General features: G+C 42.1%; 1 protein-coding gene across 4 annotated transcripts in view; it reads left to right on the top strand.

Annotated features, from left to right (window-relative positions):
- Positions 1-629: 629 nt before the first annotated feature.
- Positions 630-22,105, top strand: part of A2ML1 (alpha-2-macroglobulin like 1) — a 49,263-nt gene continuing 27,787 nt past the window's right edge. For 2 of the 4 annotated variants that reach the window (XM_086402039.1, XM_086402036.1), the window contains exons 1-16: positions 630-729; positions 1,839-2,022; positions 2,531-2,693; positions 3,408-3,460; positions 8,209-8,229; positions 8,961-9,120; positions 10,281-10,365; positions 11,060-11,186; positions 12,051-12,165; positions 12,953-13,062; positions 14,763-14,930; positions 16,621-16,845; positions 19,531-19,591; positions 20,126-20,271; positions 20,955-21,104; positions 21,642-21,836. In XM_086402039.1, the coding sequence (XP_086258165.1) occupies positions 665-729; positions 1,839-2,022; positions 2,531-2,693; positions 3,408-3,460; positions 8,209-8,229; positions 8,961-9,120; positions 10,281-10,365; positions 11,060-11,186; positions 12,051-12,165; positions 12,953-13,062; positions 14,763-14,930; positions 16,621-16,845; positions 19,531-19,591; positions 20,126-20,271; positions 20,955-21,104; positions 21,642-21,836 (2,028 nt within the window). In that variant the 5' untranslated portion in view covers positions 630-664. Of the gene's footprint in view, positions 730-1,835; positions 2,023-2,530; positions 2,694-3,407; positions 3,461-8,208; positions 8,230-8,960; positions 9,121-10,280; positions 10,366-11,059; positions 11,187-12,050; positions 12,166-12,952; positions 13,063-14,762; positions 14,931-16,620; positions 16,846-19,530; positions 19,592-20,125; positions 20,272-20,954; positions 21,105-21,641; positions 21,837-22,105 lie in introns of all 4 variants that reach the window. The other 2 variants (XM_086402038.1, XM_086402037.1) reach the window with 1 other exon arrangement.

Genomic DNA, 22,105 nt, shown 5'->3' with positions numbered 1-22,105 from the left:
GAAACTCAGTGGATATATTTTCTGCATACGTGCCTGCTCTAGTTTCCCATAAAAATATGTTCCGAGAATAAGAGTCATTGGGTCAAAGAATATGCAAATCAGTGAGGCTCTTGACCAGTATTGTGAAATTGCTCTCTGAAAGATTGTCCAGTTTATATTTTCTCTATGGTGGATATAGTTTCCTATTTTCATACAGTCATGATAATCATGAATAGTATTAAAAAAAAAATCCACCATTAGGTAAACGCCTACTGCTTTGAATTGATACTGCTCCTGTGTTTCCAAATACGTCTTAATAGAATAATAAGAACAGGAAAAAAAAAAGATCAAATGTGAATGGGAATTTGGAAAGAAATCAGAAGGAAAGGGAAGGACCTCAAATGTGTTCTGAGAGGTTTACCGCTGTGAATACATCAACCCTGGTTTTTCCCCTAAACAGGTTTTTGAAACTGGCTGAGCCAGTATGAATGTTTCAGGGAGAAATAAATTTTAAGACGTGAATAGAAGCCCTACCCTGGTATACCACCTCTGCCCGAGGCCCCAAAAGGTGATTGGCTGTGGCATCCTCATTGCTCCACATCCTACCTGGGGGGTAGCATATATATGCTACAGGGGGTGAGCCGACCTCTGGCTCCTGCTCCTAAGGACTCTGTCACCCACAAAGATGTGGGCTCAGCTCCTTCTAGGAATATTAGCCCTGTTGCCAGCCTCGGCAGGAAAATTTCTCCCGTAAGTGCTTGGTGTGTCAGGGTTGATTTAGGGCAGGTGGTGTCTTCGTCCATCTTTCTAAGACATAACTACAGTGGGCAGGAGATAACTTTTGGTTTATTTTAATGCCCTGTCATCTTTTTCTTTCTTTGGTTTTATTTCTCCTTTACCCAGAGAGAAAAGCTAAGATGCCAAGAAGAAACTTTAAAAAATATGATAATATCAAAATATAGTAGCCTCCCACTGCCCTGATCTCTGTTGTTCTGGTTGTTCAGTTCTTGTTGCTCTTTCTTTATGTCTGAAAAGGGAAAGTGTGAGTCACTCAGTCATGTCCGACTCTTTGTGACCCCATGGACTGCAGCACTCCAGGCCTCCCTGTCCTTCACCATCTCCTGGAACTTGCTCAAACTCATGTCTGTTGAGTTGGTGATGCCATCCAACCATCTCAACCTCTCCTCTTCCTGCCCTCAATCTTTCCCAACATCAGGGTCTTTTCCATTGGGTTGGCTCTTTGCATCAGTTGGCCAAAATATTGGAGCTTCAGCTTCAGCATCAGTCCTTCCAATGAATATTCTGGATTGATTTCTTTTAAGATTGACTTCCTTTAGGATTGACTGGTTTGATCTGCTTGCAGATCCCAAATGGAACTTACTTCTCCTTGGTACCCTGGGCCTAGGTTCTCCATGGTGGCCTATGGTAGGGGCGGGGGGAAGGGTGTGAGTATAAGGCTGAGTTATTTGTTATTTTTCTCCTTCTCCCTTATAGAAAATAAGGGTCATAATGGCAGGTACTTTGTCTCTTTAATTCATTGCTACATGCTGAGTACTCAGGAGAAGGATTAATTAATTTTTCATTGAATAGATGAGTCATTACTCCCCTGAAATCCTTTTGCTTCTTTAGTAGAAGTGTAGTTCTGATAGCTTAGATGGTAAAGAATCCACCTGCAATGCAGGAAACCTACGTACGATCCCTGGGTCGGGAGGATCCCCTGGAGAAGGGCATGGCTACCCACTCCAGTATTCTTTCCTGGAGAATCCCATGGACAGAGGAGCCTGGTGGGCTACAGTCATGGGGTTGCAAAGAGCCAGAGAGACAGTTAGTGACCAACACTTTTTCCCTTTCTTTAGTAGAAACTATCTGGTGGCATTGCCAGCCCTTCTTAAGTTCCCCTCTACTCAGAGGGTTTGCTTGGATCTGAGTCCTGGGTACGAAAATGTAAAATTCACTGTTACTCTGGAGACCAAGGGCAAGACTCACACATTGCTGCAACAGTTTGGACTAAAGACGAGACACTTACACTGCTCGTCCTTTTTGGTAAGTACAGGCCTAGCCCAACTCTCGTCCTCAGTTTTCCTATTCTCCTCCCTGGATGCACTATAATTTGTCTTTAAGTATGTTTTTTGTTATCTTACTTTTTGCCATGGCTTCTAAACTCATCTCTCATCAACTTCAATTCCTGGCCATAACTTCTGATATTATTCTCTGGAAACTTTTTTTCTTTCTTTAAAAAAAAATTTTTTTTAAATTACAGAAATGTATGATAACACATTTACAGGTGACTTGGAAAATACAGAACAAAGTTACATAGAGTTCCACTAAATATTACAATTATTTTTTTAAGTAGATAAATTAAGATTTTTACTTGGAGTTTTAATATCAGACTTCTGGCAACTTTTTCATGGCTCCAACCTTGCCACCTCCATCAACTCATTCCTTTCCTTTTACTCTCTCTCTCTTGAGTTAAGACTAGCTGGTTCTGTCCTTCCCCCACCACACCCCCAGTCTCCTGCTCCTCTCCAGAGCTCTCCCCTGTCTTGGCCAGGTACCACTTCCTTCTGGTGGCACAGAAGAAGTAGCCACCGTCCGGGTGAGAGGAATTGGACATAATGTCTACTTTGAGGAGAAGAAAAAGGTTCTGATTCAGAGGCAGCAGAATGGCATCTTTATACAAACTGACAAACCTATCTACAGCCCAGGGCAGGAAGGTAAGAGGCACACAGGTGGGATGAGACAAAAGCCAGGGAGTATCTTCACACATTCTTAGAGGGGCTTTGCAGATTGGTGGTAGCCCCATGGACCAAGGAAAGAGATGGAGGGATGGAGGAAGCCTGGAGGGATAAACGGTTATAGATGCTGCATGCAGGCAGTGCTGTACAAGCAAGAGTAGTGGGTGGAGCTGCTACTGTGTGTGTGTGTAAAACAAAATACAGGGAATTCCCTGGCAGTCTAGTGGTTAAGACTCTGCATTCTCACTACGGTGGGTCCAGGTTCAATCCCTGGCTGGAGAACTAAGATCCTACAAGACCCACTGCATGGCCAAAAAATTCCCAGTAAATAAGTAAAACAAAATACAGATTTCTCCTGGAAAGGAATTTGGTGGGTGTAACTGGATCGCTTGGTCTCATAGCAAGCTGCCTGTGTAAGAATCAGAAAACAATCAAGGGCATTTGGCCCAAGCCCTAGGATTTATATTTGCTCCCTCTTCTTTGAAGCAGATTCCATCCTGAACTTTCAAAGTCAGGAGCCGTGACTGTTGGGGTGTTAGCTGTCTCTCAGACTCGGTTTTATTTCAAAAGTAAAACCCGGTAGGATTTTGCTGACTCAGAAGTATGTGTGAGGAAGCAAAAAGGTGGAAAAAAGAAAGATTCTGAGGTGGGGGGTGGAAAGCTCTTTTGCTAATGACGCCCATTTCCTTCTAGTGCATTTCCGTATTGTCACCCTCACCAGCGCCTTTGTTCCAGTGAACGACCAGGTAAGAGTTTCTCTGGGAAGAAGGACCTGGGAAGGGAACGCAGGAGGGCAGACTGGAGCACGAGGGAGGAGAGACTCCTTCCAGGGGAGGAGGCCCTTTAGAAGCAGAACACTTGTGGGTTCTACAGTCAGGGAGCTAGTCCAAATCTCCCAGCCCCCATCTGCCTGAAAGCAGGCAGCGGCATCTTGCTCTCAGGTTTGACATCTGAAAGCATCAATTAGGTTAACATTCTTAAGAGATGGTTCCATTTGCCTCTGTTAAGAGCTTTTTCAAACGTTAAGACGTTCCCTCCAGGAGTGACACCTAGTGGCTCTGCAGTTCAAATACAAAGAAGTAATTCAGGAATACTTTTAACAAAAGGAAGAAATAAGGATCTTTTTTTTTTCTTCTTCTTCTTCTTTTTTTTTTTTTTACTACGAGGCAAGGTAATTTATAGCATAGACAATTTTCTTAAGGCAACGTTCTGTGCCAAAGGTAAAACTGCGGTAACATTTGGCGAATACTTAAATTTTCCTCGAACAATTGGATCACTAGAATCACAAGTCATATGATTTGGTTTGCTCTGAACTTAGCACTTGTGTCATTTCTACACATGTTTGAAATACTGGGTTGGCCCAAAAGTTCGTTCGGATTTTACATGCCATCTTACGAACTTTTGGCCCAACCCAATACCTCTCAGACACCCCCAGCTGCCTTCTTTCTCCTTCAGTCACAGCCCATGTGTTCAAATGAAAAATTTAAAGATAGTCATGGAGAAAGCATTGCTTATATTTCCATCTCTATGTTCCCAGACTGCTGTTTCCTTTCCTGATGTACAGGGAAGCTATAAGTTTATTGTTGATCAGTAGCCTCCTCCAACTACTACTTTCTTTCCTGATTTAGAATTGGTTTTTTAGTTTCTCCTTCCTATCGCCTGTATTCTTTCCTTATCACTTTGGTATAATATTAAGTTGTTGTTTAGTCGTTCAGTCATGTCCGACTCTTTGTGATCCCATGGACTGTAGCCCACCAGGCTCCTCTGTCCATGGGATTCCCTAGGCAAGAATACTGGAGTGGGTTGCCATTTCCTTCTCCAGGGGATCTTCCCGACACAAGGATGAATCCCAATATTCTGTTTGGCGTGGATTCTTTACCACTGAGCATCTTGGAAGTTTTTATTCTAGAGCTGGGATGAGGGTCAGTTCAGTTCAGTTGATTAGTTGTGTCTGACTCTTTGCAACCTCATGGACTGCAGCATGCCAGGCTTCCCTGTCCGTCACCAACCAGACGAAAGGGTCAAAGTGTGGCCACAGCTAGAGTTATTTTAGACTCTACTGCCCCCTGGATGTTGATCTCATTAGCTACCCCTCTTACATTGTCTTGCCTCTGTTCAAATTGTGCTGAACTATAAGTACTCTGATTTCTGTACTTCTGTGCTCTCTTTCTGTTGTCAAATTACTCTTTTTTCCACATACCATTTCTCTAGTCAGCCCCCGCTCCAAGTTGTAACTTGGAGCCCTGAAAATCTGAAACACTGAATTTGGAACTCCAAATGAAACATGCAATTAACTAAAAGTGTTTTACTAAGAAATGGAGTGGTAGGACTCCCCTGGTGGTTCAGTGGCTCAGACTTCACGGTTCCAATGCAGGGGGGCCTAGGTTCAATCCCTGGTCAGGGAACTAGATCCCACATGTGGCAACTAAGAGTTTGAATGCTGTAGTTATAGATCCCACATGCTATAGCTAAAGATTCCCACATGCTATAACTAAGACACGGCACAGACAAATAACTTTTTTTTTAAAAAAAAAAAGAAGGGGAGTTACAAAAACTGAGTTTACAGAGTTCAATATTTCACCCTCAAGCAACAAAAGTATACATGCTAGTAACTGATTGTATCTAGCTTTGTTGCTTACCTAATTATTCAGAAACTTCAGGTAGCTTCCAATGAAAATGCTACCTTTCTGGTTGAACACTTACTGGTGTCCAAAGCTGCTTCTTGAGTCTTTAAAAAAGTGATTTTGTTCTCGAAGGAACTGTTTTTTCACCCCCTAGGATTTATAGCAATGGCAGTAATCTCGATGACACTTGCCTTCTTATCATGTATATAGCCAGGTTTGTGCATGTCCTATTTTTATCTTTAGGAAGAGGGGCAGAATGTCCCCCCACCATACCCCCCAGCCCCAAATGTACCACTTGGGCATGTGGATTCTTTTGAGCTGAAGGCTGGGTTCACCAAGAAAAGAGCTGTTACTGAGATAACTTTTTTCCTTCCAGTCTTATTGAGATGTAATTGACGTACAGCAATGTATAAGCTTAAGGTGTACAGCACAATGATCTGACTTATATACATCATGAAACAATGACCATAGTAAGTCTAGTGAACATCTGTCATCTCATATGAGAACCTGCCTGCTATGTAGGAGTCACAGGTTTGATGCCTGGGTCAGGAAGATCCTTTGGAGGAGGGAGTGGCAACCCACTCCAGTATTCTTGCCTGGAAAAATCCCGTGGACCAAAGAGCCAGGCAGGCTATAGTCCATGGGGCTGCGAAAGAGTTGGACATGACTTAGTCACTAAACAACACTCATCTTATATAGATACAAAATTAAAGAAATAGAAGACAATGTTTTTTCCTTGTGATGAGTAGTCACATTTAAAAAATTTTGCTTGTGTTCCCCTTACCTGAGGAGACATCTCCAATAAAATATTACCAAGACCAATGTCAAAGAATTTACTGCTTGTATTTTCTTCTAGAAGTTTTATGGTTTCAGTTCAATTGTTTAGTAACATATTGGTTAGACTCGATGTGGTTTTTTTTTTTTTTTTTGTAGTTGATTTTTAGTCTCATAGTGTTATGGTTGAATAAGATTCTTGATATGATTTCAGTTTTCTTAAGTTTACTGACTCTTTTTGTATTCCATCATGTGTCTATCATGTTACAATATTCCATTTGCACTTGAAAAGAATGAATATTCTGGTTTGGGATGAAATACTCTATATTATATAGAATGTTCATTTGGCCTAATAAATTGCCAAAGGCCGTTGTTTACTTACTGAGTTTCTCTCTGAATGCCTTGTCCTCTGATGTACATGGGGTGTTAAAGTCCCCCACTATTATTGTGTTACTGTTAATTTCTCCCTTTATGTCTGTTAATGTTTGCTTTCTTTAGGTGCCTGTATCTTTTAAAAAGAATATCTTAAAGAAAATATTATTATAACACCTGAGGAAATTAACAAAAATTATTTAATATTTCATATAATATTAATTTGTGTTTTCCAACTAACACATTTTTTTCCCCCAAACTAAGCTCTGATCAGATTCATGCATTATATTTGGTTGTTACATTTAAAAATGTTCTCATATTCTAAACTAATCCCCCTTATTTTCTTATTAGTTTGACTTTTTTGAGAGGGAGAGCGATGATGTCAGGCTAGATGACGTATAGAATGTTCCCATTATGGAATATGATATTTACTTTTGAGGAAGCCTAGGTGGCAGGGCTTCCCAGGTGACGCTAGTGGTTAAAAAAAAAAAAAAAAAAACCCACCTGTCAATGTAGTAGGCAAAAGAGATGCAGGTTGATTCCTGGGTTGGGAAGATCCCCTGCAGAAAGGAATGGCTACCCACTCCAGTATTCTTGCCTGGAGAATCCCATGGACAGAGGAGCCTGGCGGGCTATGGTCCATAGCGTCTCACAGAGTTGAATACAACTGAAGCAACTTAGCATAGTAGCGTAGTTGTCTTATGGAATATCCAATAGTCTTGATTTGCCTGGTTATTTCTTACTGTGTAATATAACTTGTTCTTTTATCTTCTGAAGGCAGTTCTGAAGTCTTAATTAGGTTTAAACTAAACTTTTGGTTAAAATATTTGGTTATAAAGATAGGTAATGTTGGGAACCTCAAATATATCTCTTCAGGAGGTACATAATGTCAGCTTGTCCCATTATTAGTGATAGTGAGTTTGATTACTTAGTTAGGGTGATGGCAGACTAATTTCTCCAGTGTTAAGGTGTGTCCTTTTTTTTTTAAATTAACGAGTAATTTGAGGTGACACTTTGACACCTAGCACAAGGACTCATTCTCCAATTAAACCTAGTGGTTTTCGTGTCCATTTCCTTGAGGAAATGACACATGATCCTTTGATTGAGCTATTTCAAACATTTTTTTAAAATAAATTATTTTGCATTGCTTGAAAGTAAGATTCTTGCCCACTGGTGTTCAGAAAGTAGAGGAGGAGGCTAGGAGATAGTTGGCTCCCAAGAAGAGGTTCAAATATGAGGGAGTCTCCAGAGAATGAGATGGTGGATAGCATCGCCATGATTTGATGGACATGAATTTGAGCAAACTCCAGGAGACAGTGAAGGATGAGGGAGCCTCATGTGCTGCAGTCCATGGGGTCACAAAGAGTCAGACACAAGTTAGTGACTGAACAACCACCACCACTACCAGATACTAATACTTTCTTTTAGGACTTGTTGTGAAAAAACTCAGTCACAGAGCATTGAAGGATGCTGAGGGTCAGAAGTTCCATTTCTTCAAAGTTTTTGGAGACTGGCAATCCCTTCAGGAAAGCTCTTCTTTCTCCTCTCCTAACCAGTAAGCCTTTGCCCTGTTGTTACTCTTACCAAGGCACGAAAGAGCCATTTAGAAAGGAAGGGGTAGGCAACAGAGAAAGAGAGAAGCCTTTGTGAACTTTTTGCTTTCAGCAAGCCTACCCTTATTGCTAGCTCTGCTTTAACCCTTATCATCTGGTTTTCCTTTTCAGTACTCCATTGTGGAACTGCAGGTAAGTAGAAGTTTCTTTCTTTTTTGCTGTCCTCTATGGAGAAGGTGGTTGGTGCTAAGCCCCAAAGCCGGCAACAACCGTGGGATCTTGGCCCAGAGCCTGAGACTTTGCACTGGCCCCAAGCGCCCCGATTCCACCTAAGCTGTGCATGTTCTCCTGCCTCTGCCCACCCCGCCCCTCAACCTCTGTAAATAAGGACAGCAACCTCTATAGTGACAAACCTCCCTATTCTGATTCCTGCAACTTCTCTGTGCTGTGTCAATCCAGCAGAGCTTGGTTCTGTACTCCTCTTAGTCTTTGGGATGGCTAATATCACAGACAGCCACTGAACATGACAAGGATACCTGTGAGAAGTGTTAAGAAAGAGGCAAGAATTCCCCACAATACCCCCTCCATTTTTCCATCAAATTAGCTCTCTTTCAGGTATCTTACAGTCAGTCTTTCAGAGTTACCTGTCTTAAGGGACCAAGAATTAGCATTCTTTGTAAAGAACATCTTACATAAACAATGTTATCCTGGATAACATTGTGAAACTGGATAACATTTTAAAGAACCTAGTCAAACTATTTGAAACCACCAAGGGTTCTTTTCTTCCTGGATGCAGACCACAGGGGCTATGAACAGTGGGTGGGATTCTTTACTCGCTTTTTGCTTCTTTACCTGCTTTCTGCAGCACAGGGTGGGAATCAAAGAGGCAGGCATGTCATGAGATTTCTTTTTCTTGGGCACAGGATCCAAACAACAATAGGATTGCACAGTGGCTGAACGTGGTGCCCAAGCAAGGCATCGTAGACCTGTCCTTCCAGCTGGCACCAGAGGCAACGCTGGGCACCTACAGTGTGGCCGTGGCTGATGGCAAGACCTTCGGGACCTTCAGTGTGGAAGAATATGGTAGGTGGGAGAATTAGTAGGTCAGAGTGTTGGACATGATCTTGTGTAAAAACCAGCAAAGGTCAAGTGAAACTTACTATGGAACTAGGTCAAAGATGGCAGAAGAGTTTACTTCCAGTGGAGCCTCATCACCAATCCAATGGACATGAGCTTGGGCAAACTCTGGGAGATGAGGGACAGGGAAGCCTGGCGTACTGCAGTCCATGGGGCTGCAAAGAGTCAGACATGACTTGGTGACTGAACAACAACAACAAGATACACTCATTGTAACACATTAGCATAAGCTAAGCGACACACCCACTAGCGCCATGACAGTTCCCAGGCTGACCATCAGAGATAAGAAAGTGGGCTGTGAACCAGCCTGCAATCTCCATCTCTTCCCCAAAATAGTTGGATTACTCTTCCTGCTCATTAGCCTATGAAATTTTTGCTGTTGTTTAGTTGCTAAGTCACGTCCAACTATTTGGTGACCCCATGGGCTGTAGCCCTCCAAGCTCCTCTGTTGGTGGGATTTCCCAGGTAAGAATACTGGAGTGGGTTGCCATTTCTTTCTCCAGGGGATCCTCCTGACCAAGGGATCAAACCAGTATCTCCTGCATTGGTAGGTGGATTCTTTACTGCTGAGCCGCCAGGGAAGCCCAGTCTATGAAATTACCCAGCCCATACAAACTAACCATCCCATATTTTCATGCCTCTCCCCTTCTGAGATGGCTCACATTCTGTCTGTGGTATGTGTTTCTTTTTAAATAAATCTAATTCTTACTTAAAAAAAAAAAAAAAGGAATTATTTATTCATTTTGGTGCTAAATCAATAACTTTGGGAGGATTTTACCTTAATAATGCCCTGTTAATTTAATTAGCTGGGCTTCCGAGGTGGCCCTAGTCGTAAAGAATCCTCCTACCAATACAGAAGTCCTGGGTTCCAACTCTGGATCAGGAAGATCTCCTGAAGTAGGAAATGGCACCCCACTCCAGTATATTCTCGCCTGGAAAATTCCAAGGACAGAGAAATCTACAGTTCACGGGGCTGCAAAGAGTTGAACGTGATTGAGCAATTTAATTAGATAATTATTATCACTGTTTTATACCCCTCTGTTCACTACCTGTGTAGTCAAACTTTCTTCCTCTTCATTTTCCATCTCTCTTTCCACTCTTTCCAGTGCTGCCTAAGTTTAAAGTGGAAGTGGTGGAACCCAAAGAGTTATCAGTGGCAGAAGACTCTTTCTTAGTGAAAGTTTGTTGTAGGTAAGAATAAAGCTCTGGATCCATTGAGGATGAAAGCTATATTGAAAGATGTTGTGATCGAGTGTTATGAGGAGAGGATTGTGGAGATAGTGGTTAAATCTTGTGATGTTTTATGTGGCTCAGAGTCACAAGTTCTGCAAAAACACACTTTTTAGAAAAATTGTTTTTTATGTGGACCATTTTTTAAAAAGTCTTTATTGACATTTGTTACAATATTGCTTCTATTTTATGTTTTGGTTTTTTGGCCATGAAGCATGTGGGATCCTAGTTCCTGGACCAGGGATTTAACCCACATCCTCTGCATTGGAAAGTGAAGTCTTAACCATTGAACCACCAGGGAAATCCCAGGGACACATTATCTAATTGCATTTTTGTGCTTACTTTCCTCTGCTTTCTCAGCTGGCATTATTGGTTTAGAGTCTACTTTGTGCAGAGCACAGTATTGAATCCCATGGGAAGTAGGAGTAAGGAAAAAGAAAGACACTGTTGTCCTTTGGGTGGTATTTATTGTGCAATGGCAATACTCTAAAGCTATGAGTAAAGCAGAGATGTGAATGAGAGCTGGAGAAAAGTGGGTCTGTCAAAGCGCTTTCAGAGATGGGCATGCGGAAGAAAGGAAAAGTGTTTAGGGGTTGAGGGCCTGGATCACAGCTGGACTTGCCCCTTTCTGATTCCTCATGCTTTTCTGGGTTAGGTACACCTATGGAAAGCCCATGCAAGGAGTAGCGCATGTATCAGTGTGTCAAAAGCCATATACTTACCTGTATCTGGATTCAGAACGGGAACATTTACCTGACAGATGCAAGAAAGTCTCTGGACAGGTGAGTAAAACAGGATGTAGGAAAGGAACCTTATTCTTATGTCCTAAAGAGTAAGTAAGCACCAATATAGAAAAGTGGTTAAAAACACCCAGAGTAGAAATAATTTCACGTGATTAGTACCTCATTTCTAAAGAACACAGAAGTCTTTTTATCCCCCCAAAGATAAAGCTCTTTTAGAATCTGCCTTGGGATCAAGAGATTAACCTAAACCCTTGGAAGATACAATTTTCCTGTTCTGAAGGTGGTTGTTTTCTCCTTCTCATATCTTGGAACTTCCAAGTCATGTATGGGTGTATGCTTCATGTTATGGAATACTTTTCTATCTTAAAGATGGAGAAACTGGGAATTTCCTGGTGGTCCAGTGGTTAGAACTCCATGCTTTCATTGCCAAAGGCCCAGGTTCAATTTCTGGCTGGGGAACTAAGATCCCATAAGCCATGTGGCACACACACAAAAAAAATTGAGAAACTGAAGTATAGAGATAAGAAATAATTTTCTTCTACAGGACATCATGAGTTAGAAGTAGAGATTAGGGTCTTCCCTGGTGGTCCAGTGGTTAAGAATTTGCCTTCCAATGCAGAGTATGTGGGTTCAATCCCTGATCAGGGAACTAAAGATTCCACATGCTGCTCAGCAACTAAGCCTGGGAGCCGTAACTATTGAAACCCTGCACCACAACTAGAGAGCCCGTGTGCCCTGGAGCCTGTATAATCACAACAGATAGCCTGTGCGCTGCAATGAAAGATCTCCTATGTCACACCTAAGGCCAGTGCAGCCAAGTAAATAAATAAATTTAAAAAGAAGTAGAGTTTAGGTTATTCACCCTCTTTCTTCCCCCCTCTCTCTCTCTGATTGCCTCACTAGATTGACAAAGCAGGATGCATTTCAACTTCTGTGGCCATGTCCATGTTCAACCTCACTGGGTATTTTTACAGACAAGACATCAATATCATGGCTACTGTGGTGGAGGAAGGGACAGGTAAGTGGGATGCTCCTCGGTTCATTAAGAAAAGGGAAAGGAAAAGAGTTCTCCAAGAGAGAGACCTTGTATAATCAAAGCTATGATTTTTCCAGTAGTCATGTATAGATGTGAGAGTTGGACCATAAAGAAGGCTGAGTGCCAAAGAATTGATGATTTCAAATGGTGGTGCTGGAGAAGACTCTTGAGAGTCCCTTGGACTGCAAGGAGATCAAACTAGTCGATCCTAAAGAAAATCAACCTTGAATATTCATTGAAAGGACTGATGCTGAAGCTGCAATACTTTTGCCACCTGATTCAAAGAACCAACTCATTGGAAAAGCCCCTGATGCTGGGAAAGATTGAGGGCAGGAGGAGAAGGGGGTTGACAGGATGAGATGGTTGGATGGCATCACTTACTCAATGGACATGAGTTTGAGCAAACTCCCGGAGTTAGTGAAGGACAGGGAAGCTTGGCATGCTGCAGTCTATGGGGTCGCAAAGAGTCGGACATGATTTAGTGACTGAACAACAACAACAACTCAGACGACTCAAGACTCGCCTTCATCAGTGCTTAGAAGGGACTCCGTTCTAAGTTCACAGTCAATGGGAAATGTCAGATTTCATCTGCTATCCATTCCCTACTTCCCCAAAAGTTTGGGAAGGAGGAGTTGGTTTAGATCTTTGGTCAGAATGATAGTCATCTTCTCACTTCCTGTGGCACCATCCTTTCAGGTAGTCTTATGTTAAACATGAAGATGAGGATGTTAGGTATTTAGATCATCATACACCTGGTTTCCCTCTGCAGGAGTGGAGGCCAACACCACTCGGGATATATACATTTCTTCACAAATGGGATCCATGACCTTTGAAGACACCAATGATTATTATTACCCCAATTTCCCCTTCAGTGGAAAGGTATGTTGAAACTCATCTCTGCTCAGACAAAAAACGCTTAACCACCCTGTCAACTCCTTCCTGAACACATATTAACTTAGCATTTTTCTAAGTACTCTGTATGTATTCACTTTAATCTGTACAACAGTCCTGAGTTAGACATTATTATTGGCCCCATTTGACAGACAAAAAGGCTGAGACACAGAGAGGTTAGTGAGGTTAGGTGATTTTCCCAAGGTTATACAGCTCGTAAGTGGTAATTATGGTCGGAGCTGGGCAGCCTGCCTCTAGAGCAACAGTCCCCAACCTTTTTTGCATCAGGGACCACTTGTGGAAGATGTTGGGGGGATGGTTTTAGGATGATTCAAGTGCATTACATTTATTGTGCACTTTGTTTCTATTATTAGTACATCAGCTCTACTTCAGATCAGCAGGCGTTAGATCCTGGAGGTTGGAGACCCCTGCTCTAGAGTATGTGCTTAATTCCTGGCACTGTGTGTCCTTAATCTCACATGAGATGTGCCTAAAATACTAATGTGACTTCAATGACCCTCCGAATGCCAGGGGTTCACCTCCTCCTGTGTCAGTCTTTGAATTTTAGAGCTGCAAGTTACCTGGTGAGATCCTCAAGTCTGAGTTTCTGCATCTAGGCAAGGTTAATATCAAACTTCCTGCCACAGCGAGCCACTGATGGCTCCTTAAGCATCGTCTTTAGAGATTTAAAAAATTGAAGTGTCTTCTCTCTGATTCCTAGCATTCCACCCCTCTCTCTAGCTTATCTTCTTCACTTCCCAAGTAATTGTTGAACACTATAGTATTGTACATATTCAGATCTGTTATTCCTTGGTCATCTGTTCTTTAGACCAAGAGTAGATCCAGACTGTCTTAGAGCCTAAGGATTATACAATTTAGGAGAGGAAGAGGATGCTCTGTAGGAAAATGAAAGCAAAAAAATATACAGAGTTTTGGCAGTGGGGTATGAAAATGAGGGGCCCTGATGTGGCGTGCTGCGATTCATGGGGTCACAAAGAGTCGGACACGACTGAGCGACTGATCTGATCTGATGTTTCCTAAGCCATGTGGCAAATCTACTTCTTTTTTGATCATTCATTTGTTTTTTTAGCATTTTATTTTGTATTGGGGTATAGCTGATTAAAAGTGTTGTGATAATTTCAGGTGAACAGCAAAGGGACTCAGGCATACATATACATGTATCCATTTTCCCCCAAAGCCCCTTCCCATCCACTGTTACATTATGCTGCCACATAACATTGAACAGAGTTCTCTGTGCTATACAGTAGGTTCTTGTTGGTTATCCATTCTAGATATAGCAGAGTGTACATGTGCATTCCAAACTCCCTAACTATTCCTTCCCCACCACAACCTTAAGCTGTGAGCCTCCAAGTCTGTGAGCCTCTGTTTTGTAAGTAGTTCGTTTGTGTCATTTCATTTTAGAGTCCACATATAAGGGATGTTATATGATATTTCTCCTTCTCTGTCTGACTTACTTTACTCAGCATGACAATATCTAGGTCTATCCTATGTGTGGCCAGTCTACTTCTGCTCCAGGTCAAGCTACTTCTGTATGTTTCTCAATTCCTCGTAGATCCTCATTTCCGACTCTTCGCATCACATTTATCTTCTTCTGGACTCTTCCTGAAATGTCTCCTTAGAATTTTGAACATACTCCAAAACTTACTCTAATGACCTTCACCCCTCAGATAAGAGTTAAGGGCCACGATGGCTCCCTCCTCAAGCATCATTCAGTGTATCTGGTGATTCATGGAGAAAATGGAGACATCAACCAGATCCTAACTACTGACAACAATGGCCTCGCTGCCTTCAATCTAGACACGGCTAATTGGAACGGGAAAAGTGTTTCTCTGGAGGTAAGCACTGGGAGTTCCCCTTTCCAGCACAGACCATCTGAAGGAAAACTTCAGAATGTCCTTGTTTCTCTCTCTGCCCTCCCGGTAAGTCCATCACCCCACTTAGTTACCAGTTCTGCCCTCCCCTCGATAGAAAGTTTTTCTTAGACACCACCATTTAAAATTCTCATCAAATAAATGACCCTTCAGATTAAAAAAAAAAAATAGCTATTTCTATTAATTCATTTTATAACTTAACTGCCTCTCTATCTGGTTCTCTATTTGAAATCAGATTAGGGAGGAAAAAATGGTTCAGAATCATCTTCTTCCTCTTACTCCCCCTTTCCTTCTTCTTATTACTCATAAAAACAGCAAAGAGAATTCTAGATTTTGCACAACTTGAAAGGTTATTTGTACCACTTATCAATTGCTGCTTCACAAACAACTGCAGGGTAATTCCCTGGCTATCCCATGGTTCGGACATGCTTTCACTGCTGAGGGTGACGGGTTCAATCCCTGATCTGGGAACTAAGAAACCAAAACAAAAAAAACCAAACTACAGAACTTCAGTGTTACACAACAGGAAGTATTTACTGGTCTTGTATCTGGGTAGTCTGATGGCGTCTCTGCCCATCTTGGTGGAGTTCCTTATGTCTGTGGACCAGGTGACTGTAGGCTTGTACTCCACAAGTCTCATGATCTGCGGAGACAGTACAGGTATACCAATGGTTCAGTGGGTAAAGAGTCCACCTGCAATGCAGAAGACACAGGGATGTAGGTTCGATCTCTGGGTCAGGAAGATTCCCCTGGAGGAGGATATAGCATCCCACTTCAGTATTCTTGCCTGAAAAATCCCATGGACAGAGAAGCCTTGGCGGGCTACAGTCCACAGGGTCTCAAAGAATTGGACATGACTGAGTGACTACGCACATACCCATTCTCATGGCAGTGAAGAGATGCAAAAGCAAAAGACATGCAAGGACTTTTCTGAGCCTCTACTTAGCTCACATATTTGAATATCCATTCCCCAAAACAAGTCACCTGGTGGGTCCACAGTTAGACCAAAAGGGTCTATGATTCCCTGGTAGAGGATGTTGCTATGGGGAAGGAGGAAGAACTATAGCCCATAAGCAAATATGTACTATTTCTGTTGTGACTGATTTGCCTATTTCTGTACTCTAGGCATCACTCAATCACTCCTCTTAGAAACGATTATTTTCAGTCTTTTTTTGTATGTGTGACTGTTGGGCATGTAGGATCTAGTTCCCTGACCGGGGATCAAACCCATGCCCCCTGCATTGGAAGCATGAAGTCTTAACCACTGGACCACCAGGGTAGCCTGATATTGATTGATTGCTTTTCAGTCTTATTATCCTCTGTATCTAGTTTTCTTAGATTTGAGATACATTCTTTAATCTCTTAGTCAAACTTGTCTCTCCTTTGCATCAGTGTGTGAAGGTATATTATCGACAATTTTCTATTACCTGACAGCTATATATCAGCCCTTACTTTATACCCTGACATACCAAAATGTTGCTGCAAGTCACCACTATTATGGAGTCCTCAAACATTCTTGGTTGGACCTCTAGCGAAATATCTACACGCCACTGTTAGGGAGAACAGATTTGAGAATCACAACAGCCCTACCGGGTTGATATAGTTGGGGTACATGCCTTTAAAGGTCTTTTTTCTCTCTCTCTCTCTTTCTCAGGGAAGGTTCCAATTGGTAGAAACACATGATCCAAAGCAAGTGCCTCGTTACTACCAAAATGCCTACCTGCACCTGCAGCCCTTCTACAACCCGACTCGCAGCTTCCTTGGCATCCGTCGACTGAGTGGCATCTTGGAATGTGGCCGGCCCCAGGAAGTGCTGGTGGATTACCACATCGATCCGGCTGATGCAAAGCCTGACCAGGAAATCACCTTCTCCTACTATGTGAGACTGGGAGATGGGGACTGGAAGGAAAGGGAATAAGGACAGTGAGTCAGAGCAAGTGAACAGTCTGGATAGATATAAGACAGGACTTCCCTGGTGGTCCAATGGTTAAGACTGCTCTGCCAATGCAGGGAGTGCAGGTTCAGTCCCTGGGTGGGGGACTAAGATCCCACAGGCCGTGCAGTACAGCCAAAAGAGTTTTGTAGAAAGCTGTAATGCAAGCCATATAGGTAATTTCTAAATCTTTATTTGCCACATTAAAAAATTAAAAGAACAGGGGAAACTAACTTTTAAAGGATATTTTATCTAACCCAACATATGGTCATTTCCACATGAAATCAACATAAAAAATCATTAATTAATATTTTACATTTTTTTGTTTCAACCGTGTAGCAAAGTATGCATTAGAAATTCAAAGTATGTGTCTTATACTTAAAGGAGTTTGGACAAGTCACATTTCAAGGAATCCAGGAGTCATATGCGGAGAAGGCAATGGCACCCCACTCCAGTACTCTTGCCTGGAAAATCTTATGGACAGAGGAGCCTGGTAGGCTGCAGTCCATGGGGTCACTAAGAGTCGGATACGACTGAGCGACTTCACTTTCACTTTTCACTTTCATGCATTGGAAAAGGAAATGGCAACCCACTCCAGTGTTCTTGCCTGGAGAATCCCAGGGACAGGGGAGCCCGATGGGCTGCCGTCTCTGGGGTGGCACAGAGTCAGACACGACTGAAGCGACTTATCAGCAGCAGCAGCAGGAGTCATATGTGCCCAGTGGCTACCATGTTGATATAGGTATAGAAGATGGGAGGACATAGGTAATAAGGAGATTTTGAACAGGAGTCCAGGGAAATTGTGTGAGGAAATAATACTAGGAATTAATGAGAAAATGTTGCTGACAAGGGCTGAAAGGGAGCTGGGTGGGTGGATGGGAGGGAGACTGAGGAGAGGATGTGGACTCAGAATAAATTTCCTTATGTGTTTCATTGGTCAGTGTTTTAAAATAGATAATATAGGGTTAACTTTGATAGCAACTTTGCTGGAGAAATATGATTACAACTTGTGGTCTGGAAAAAATGTATAAAGACAAGCAGTTTGGTGTCTTGCCTGGTGGTCCAGTGGTTAAGAATCTGAGCTTCCACTGCAAGGGGCATGGGTTTGATCCCTGGTCAGGGAAGTAAGATCCTGCGTGCCCTGCTGTGCGGCCAAAAAAACCCCCCAAAACAAAAAGAAAAACCAAGACTAACAGTTTTACTGGTCACCCTGAGTCCAACTCCCCAGGAAGTCCTCAAGAACTGGACTCCTGTGAACCTTGGGTTTGATGGTCCAGAGTTTTTTATTCCCTTATCATCTTCTTAAAGTCTCTGAAAGACTTTCTCCCCCTAAATCATTTCAGTGTCTCCATCAATCTAAAACAATCATCCAAATGACAAAATGAGGAGGGGTGGGTGGGAAATAATAAGGCAGAGTTATAATATATGTACTGAGTTCAGGACAGAAGTGTGGGAGGCTTACGAGAAAAGTGGAATTGGAGCAGATCAGTGCGGACTTGACTGAAGCCTGAGGAGCTGGCCTACTTAGAAACCATTGCACGGAGTTCATTTTCAGGGGAGAGTGAACAGGAAGGGAGAGATAAAAAGAGATTTCTTGCCAGAAAGTCAAATGTCAGAGGACTCAAGACAGTTTAAGATGTATTCATTTCCACTGAATTCTTTAAAAAATTTTTTATTTATATATAGTTGATCTACAATGTGTTAGTTTCAAGTATTCAATTACACACACACACATATGTATATATATTCTTTTTCAGATTCTCTTCCCTTAGAGGTTATTACAGAGTATTGAGTAGAGTTCCCTATGCTATACAGTAGGTCCTTGTTGCTTATTTATTTTATATATAGTAGTGTGTATATATTAATCCCAAATTTCCAATTTATCCCCAACCCCCCCACCTTTAACTTCCACTGAATTTTGAATTGAGTGATAATTTTTTTTAAGTTGTAAAAACAGAAACAGACTCACAGAAATAGGGAACAGATTTGTGGTTGCCAAGGGGGAAGAGACTTGTGGGAGGGATAGATTGGGTGTTTGGGATTAGCAGATCCAAACTATTACATATAGAATGGATAAACAACAAGGTCCTATTGTACAGCACAGGGAACTATATCCAATCTCCTGGGATAACCATAATGGAAAAGAATATTAAAAAAAGAATGTATATATGTGTATAACTGAGTCACTTGGCTGTCCAGCAGAGATTGGCACAACATTATAAATCAACTGTACTTCAGTAGAAAAAAAATGTTTTTTAAAAAAGGTCGTAAGGATGGATTTTAGTGGACATTATGTTACAGGGATCATAAAAGAATAAAACCTAGAGATCTTCAAGAAATGGTGTCAGCTATCTGTTGTGAAGAATGGTTTCTGGTTCCAAAGCCATGGTGGCTTGTGTCTCCTCCCACCCACCCCCTGGTCCTTTGCAGACCCCCAACTGGAGGAAGAGTCATCAGGATTCTGGGTACCATCCAACATTTGACAAACTGAAGGATGCTCCACAAAGTACTTACCTGGACTCTTGAACTATGAAAGAAGCCTCTCCTTACAGAGAGATGTAAGGATTGGACCAAGGCTAAACTCCTCTAACTTCTATGTTGTTGATGATTTTTATTTTTTCTCTTCTTTAGTTAATAGGGAAAGGAAATTTGGAGATGGAGGGGCAGAAACACCTGAAGTCCAGGATGAAAGGTGAGTGTTCATGAATCTCTTGGGAGACTTAAACTTTAAATTTCCAGTTGAATTGGTTTATAATGCTTTTCAGATCTCCTTTGTGGTAGTTTCCTTCTACTTTTTTGTATATTCATTCTATTAATTTTTGAGAGTTTGATATTGAAACTCCAACTGAAAATCTTCATTTATCTACTTAAAAATACTTGCAATATATAGTGGAACTACATGTAACTTCATTCTGTGTTTTCCAAGTCTCCTGTAAATTTACATTACATTTGTAATGTAAAATTGTTTTTACATTAATTCAACAAACAAAAAAGAAAGAAAGAAAAAAAAAGAGAGACAAGAAAAAACTTTAAACTTCTAGAAAACAGTTCTTATACTAGAAGCAAGAGCAGGAGTAGCAAGAACAGAACAATAACCACAGATCAGAAAAATGAGGAACAACTTGCCCGTGGCTGGCTCAGGGAGAAGTGCAGACACAGGTTGGATGTCATTGGTACACATAAGAGCGTGTACTCTTATGCCTGAAGATCCCCTCTTCTCTTTCAGGACTGAAAGGCTCCTTCTCTCTCCCACTGGTCTTCAACTCTAGATTAGCCCCTGATCCTTCCCTGGTGGTCTACGCCATTTTTCCCAATGGAGGTGTCATAGCAGACAAAATCCAGTTCTCAGTGGAGATGTGCTTTGACAATCAGGTAAAATGGCAGTTAAGGCGGTTGAAGGAAAGGTCTGGGCAGAGAGAGGGAGCTTGTGTATCCTGGGCGTGGAGGGAGATAAGACAAGGCCACTAGGGAAGGCAGGGGATAATGTTGAAGCTGGATGTCATGTTCTGTATCTTTAGCATGGTTTGTTGAACTGTCTCTCCTTCTTCTTTTAAAAGGTCATGCTGGGAAGTCACATGTTCTGTAGATCTATTCCATAAATTCTCTTTCTACTTTCTGTCTTTTAAACTTCCTGTATTATTCTACTGTGCTTCTTACTTTTTCCAACTGTATCACAAGACACTGCTTCTAAAGGGCAAGACTTTACAAAGAAAAATCAGTATAAAAGTGAAGGACTCGGGGGAATTCTCTGGCAGTCCACTGGTTGAGACTTCATCTTCCAATGCTGGGGGTTTGGGTTCAATCCCTGGTCAAGGAGTTAAAATCCCACATTCTTCATGGCCAAAAAAACAAAATATTAAACAGAAGCAATATTGTAACAAATTCAATAAAGACTTTAAAAATAATCCACATCAAAAAAAAAAAAAGACAAAGTGACCCTTAAAAAAAAAGTGAAGGAGTGGGCTAGGGACCATACTTAGGGCATATGGCTGATGACTGTTTCTCTTCCTCTCTAGCCTGACCTGATCCCCATGTTGTCCTTTTCTCTACCCCAGGTTTCCCTTGGCTTCTCACCTTCCCAGCAGCTTCCAGGAGCAGATGTGGACCTCCAGCTGCGGGCAGCCCCTGGGTCCCTGTGTGCAGTCCGGGCCGTGGATGAGAGTGTCTTGCTGCTTAGACCAGAGAGCGAACTGAGCAATAGCTCGGTGAGTGGTCTGCTGACATGGCAGGGGTCGACAGAGAAGATAGACTGGCTGCATCAGGATAAGAGATGGATTCCAGGGAGCAGGAAAGAGAGTCTCAGGGAAACAGTGCCTCACACAAGGGGGAGGCAAAGCTGGTGTGGACATGAAGGTAGAAATGATGATATGGGAAATTCCTGGAAATCCAGTGTTTAGGACTCAGGGCTTTCACTCCTAGGTCCCAGGTTCAATCCCTGGTCAGGGAGCTAAGATCCTGCCAGCTGCTTGGCATGCCCCAGCCCCCGAAAAACACGATATGAGAAGGGCATGGTTAATATGATCATAGGGATCAGAAAAGATGAAATAGGAGATAAAGATCAGATTATGAGAAAAGATGAACTAGAGGAAGGGACTTAGGATGAAAGAAATTCTGGAGTAATGAAGACAAAGAATACAAAGACAGTAAACTGTGCCACAGAATCTGAGAGAAGTGATTTCACTGTGTCAATATTTTATTTGCTTAAGAAAAAAAGATTAATTTCCTTTCCTGTCTTTTCTCAGGTCTATGGGATGTTCCCATTCTGGTACAATCACTACCCCTATCAGGTGGCTGAATACGATGAGTGTCCAGGGTTTGATGGTTGGAACGTTCCACAGCCCCTTATTCAGCCAGTGCTCGAGGAGCGTTGGAACAATCGTCTTGTCATGTGGAGGCCTTGGATCTCTGAAAAAACAGACCTTTTCAGTTTGTTCCAGGTGGATGTTCTTACCCATTTTGTTCTCATAGAAACAATGGTGGTGGGAGGGGGAAAGGAAAGTCCATATCGACAAAAGCATGTGGGCTCAGGTGGGCACTGACAGGGGCAAAATCTTGAAAGAAACTCCTGGTGGGCAAGGAGCCTCTCTTGGTTCTTATGCTTGAAGAAGTTTCCCACATGTGAGGCTATATACCTATCCTCTCTCTGGGGTCTGCAAACATTGACTTCCATGGGATCAGTACAGAAGGAAAACACACACACACACAC

The sequence above is a fragment of the Bos grunniens genome, chromosome 5 (genome assembly GCF_055505025.1).
Source record: "Bos grunniens cultivar Pamir isolate PY7600 chromosome 5, Bosgru_T2T1.0, whole genome shotgun sequence".
In the NCBI taxonomy this organism is placed as follows: domain Eukaryota; kingdom Metazoa; phylum Chordata; class Mammalia; order Artiodactyla; family Bovidae; genus Bos; species Bos grunniens.
Note: the sequence above shows the minus strand (reverse complement) of the source record. Positions and strands in the feature narration are given on the sequence as shown.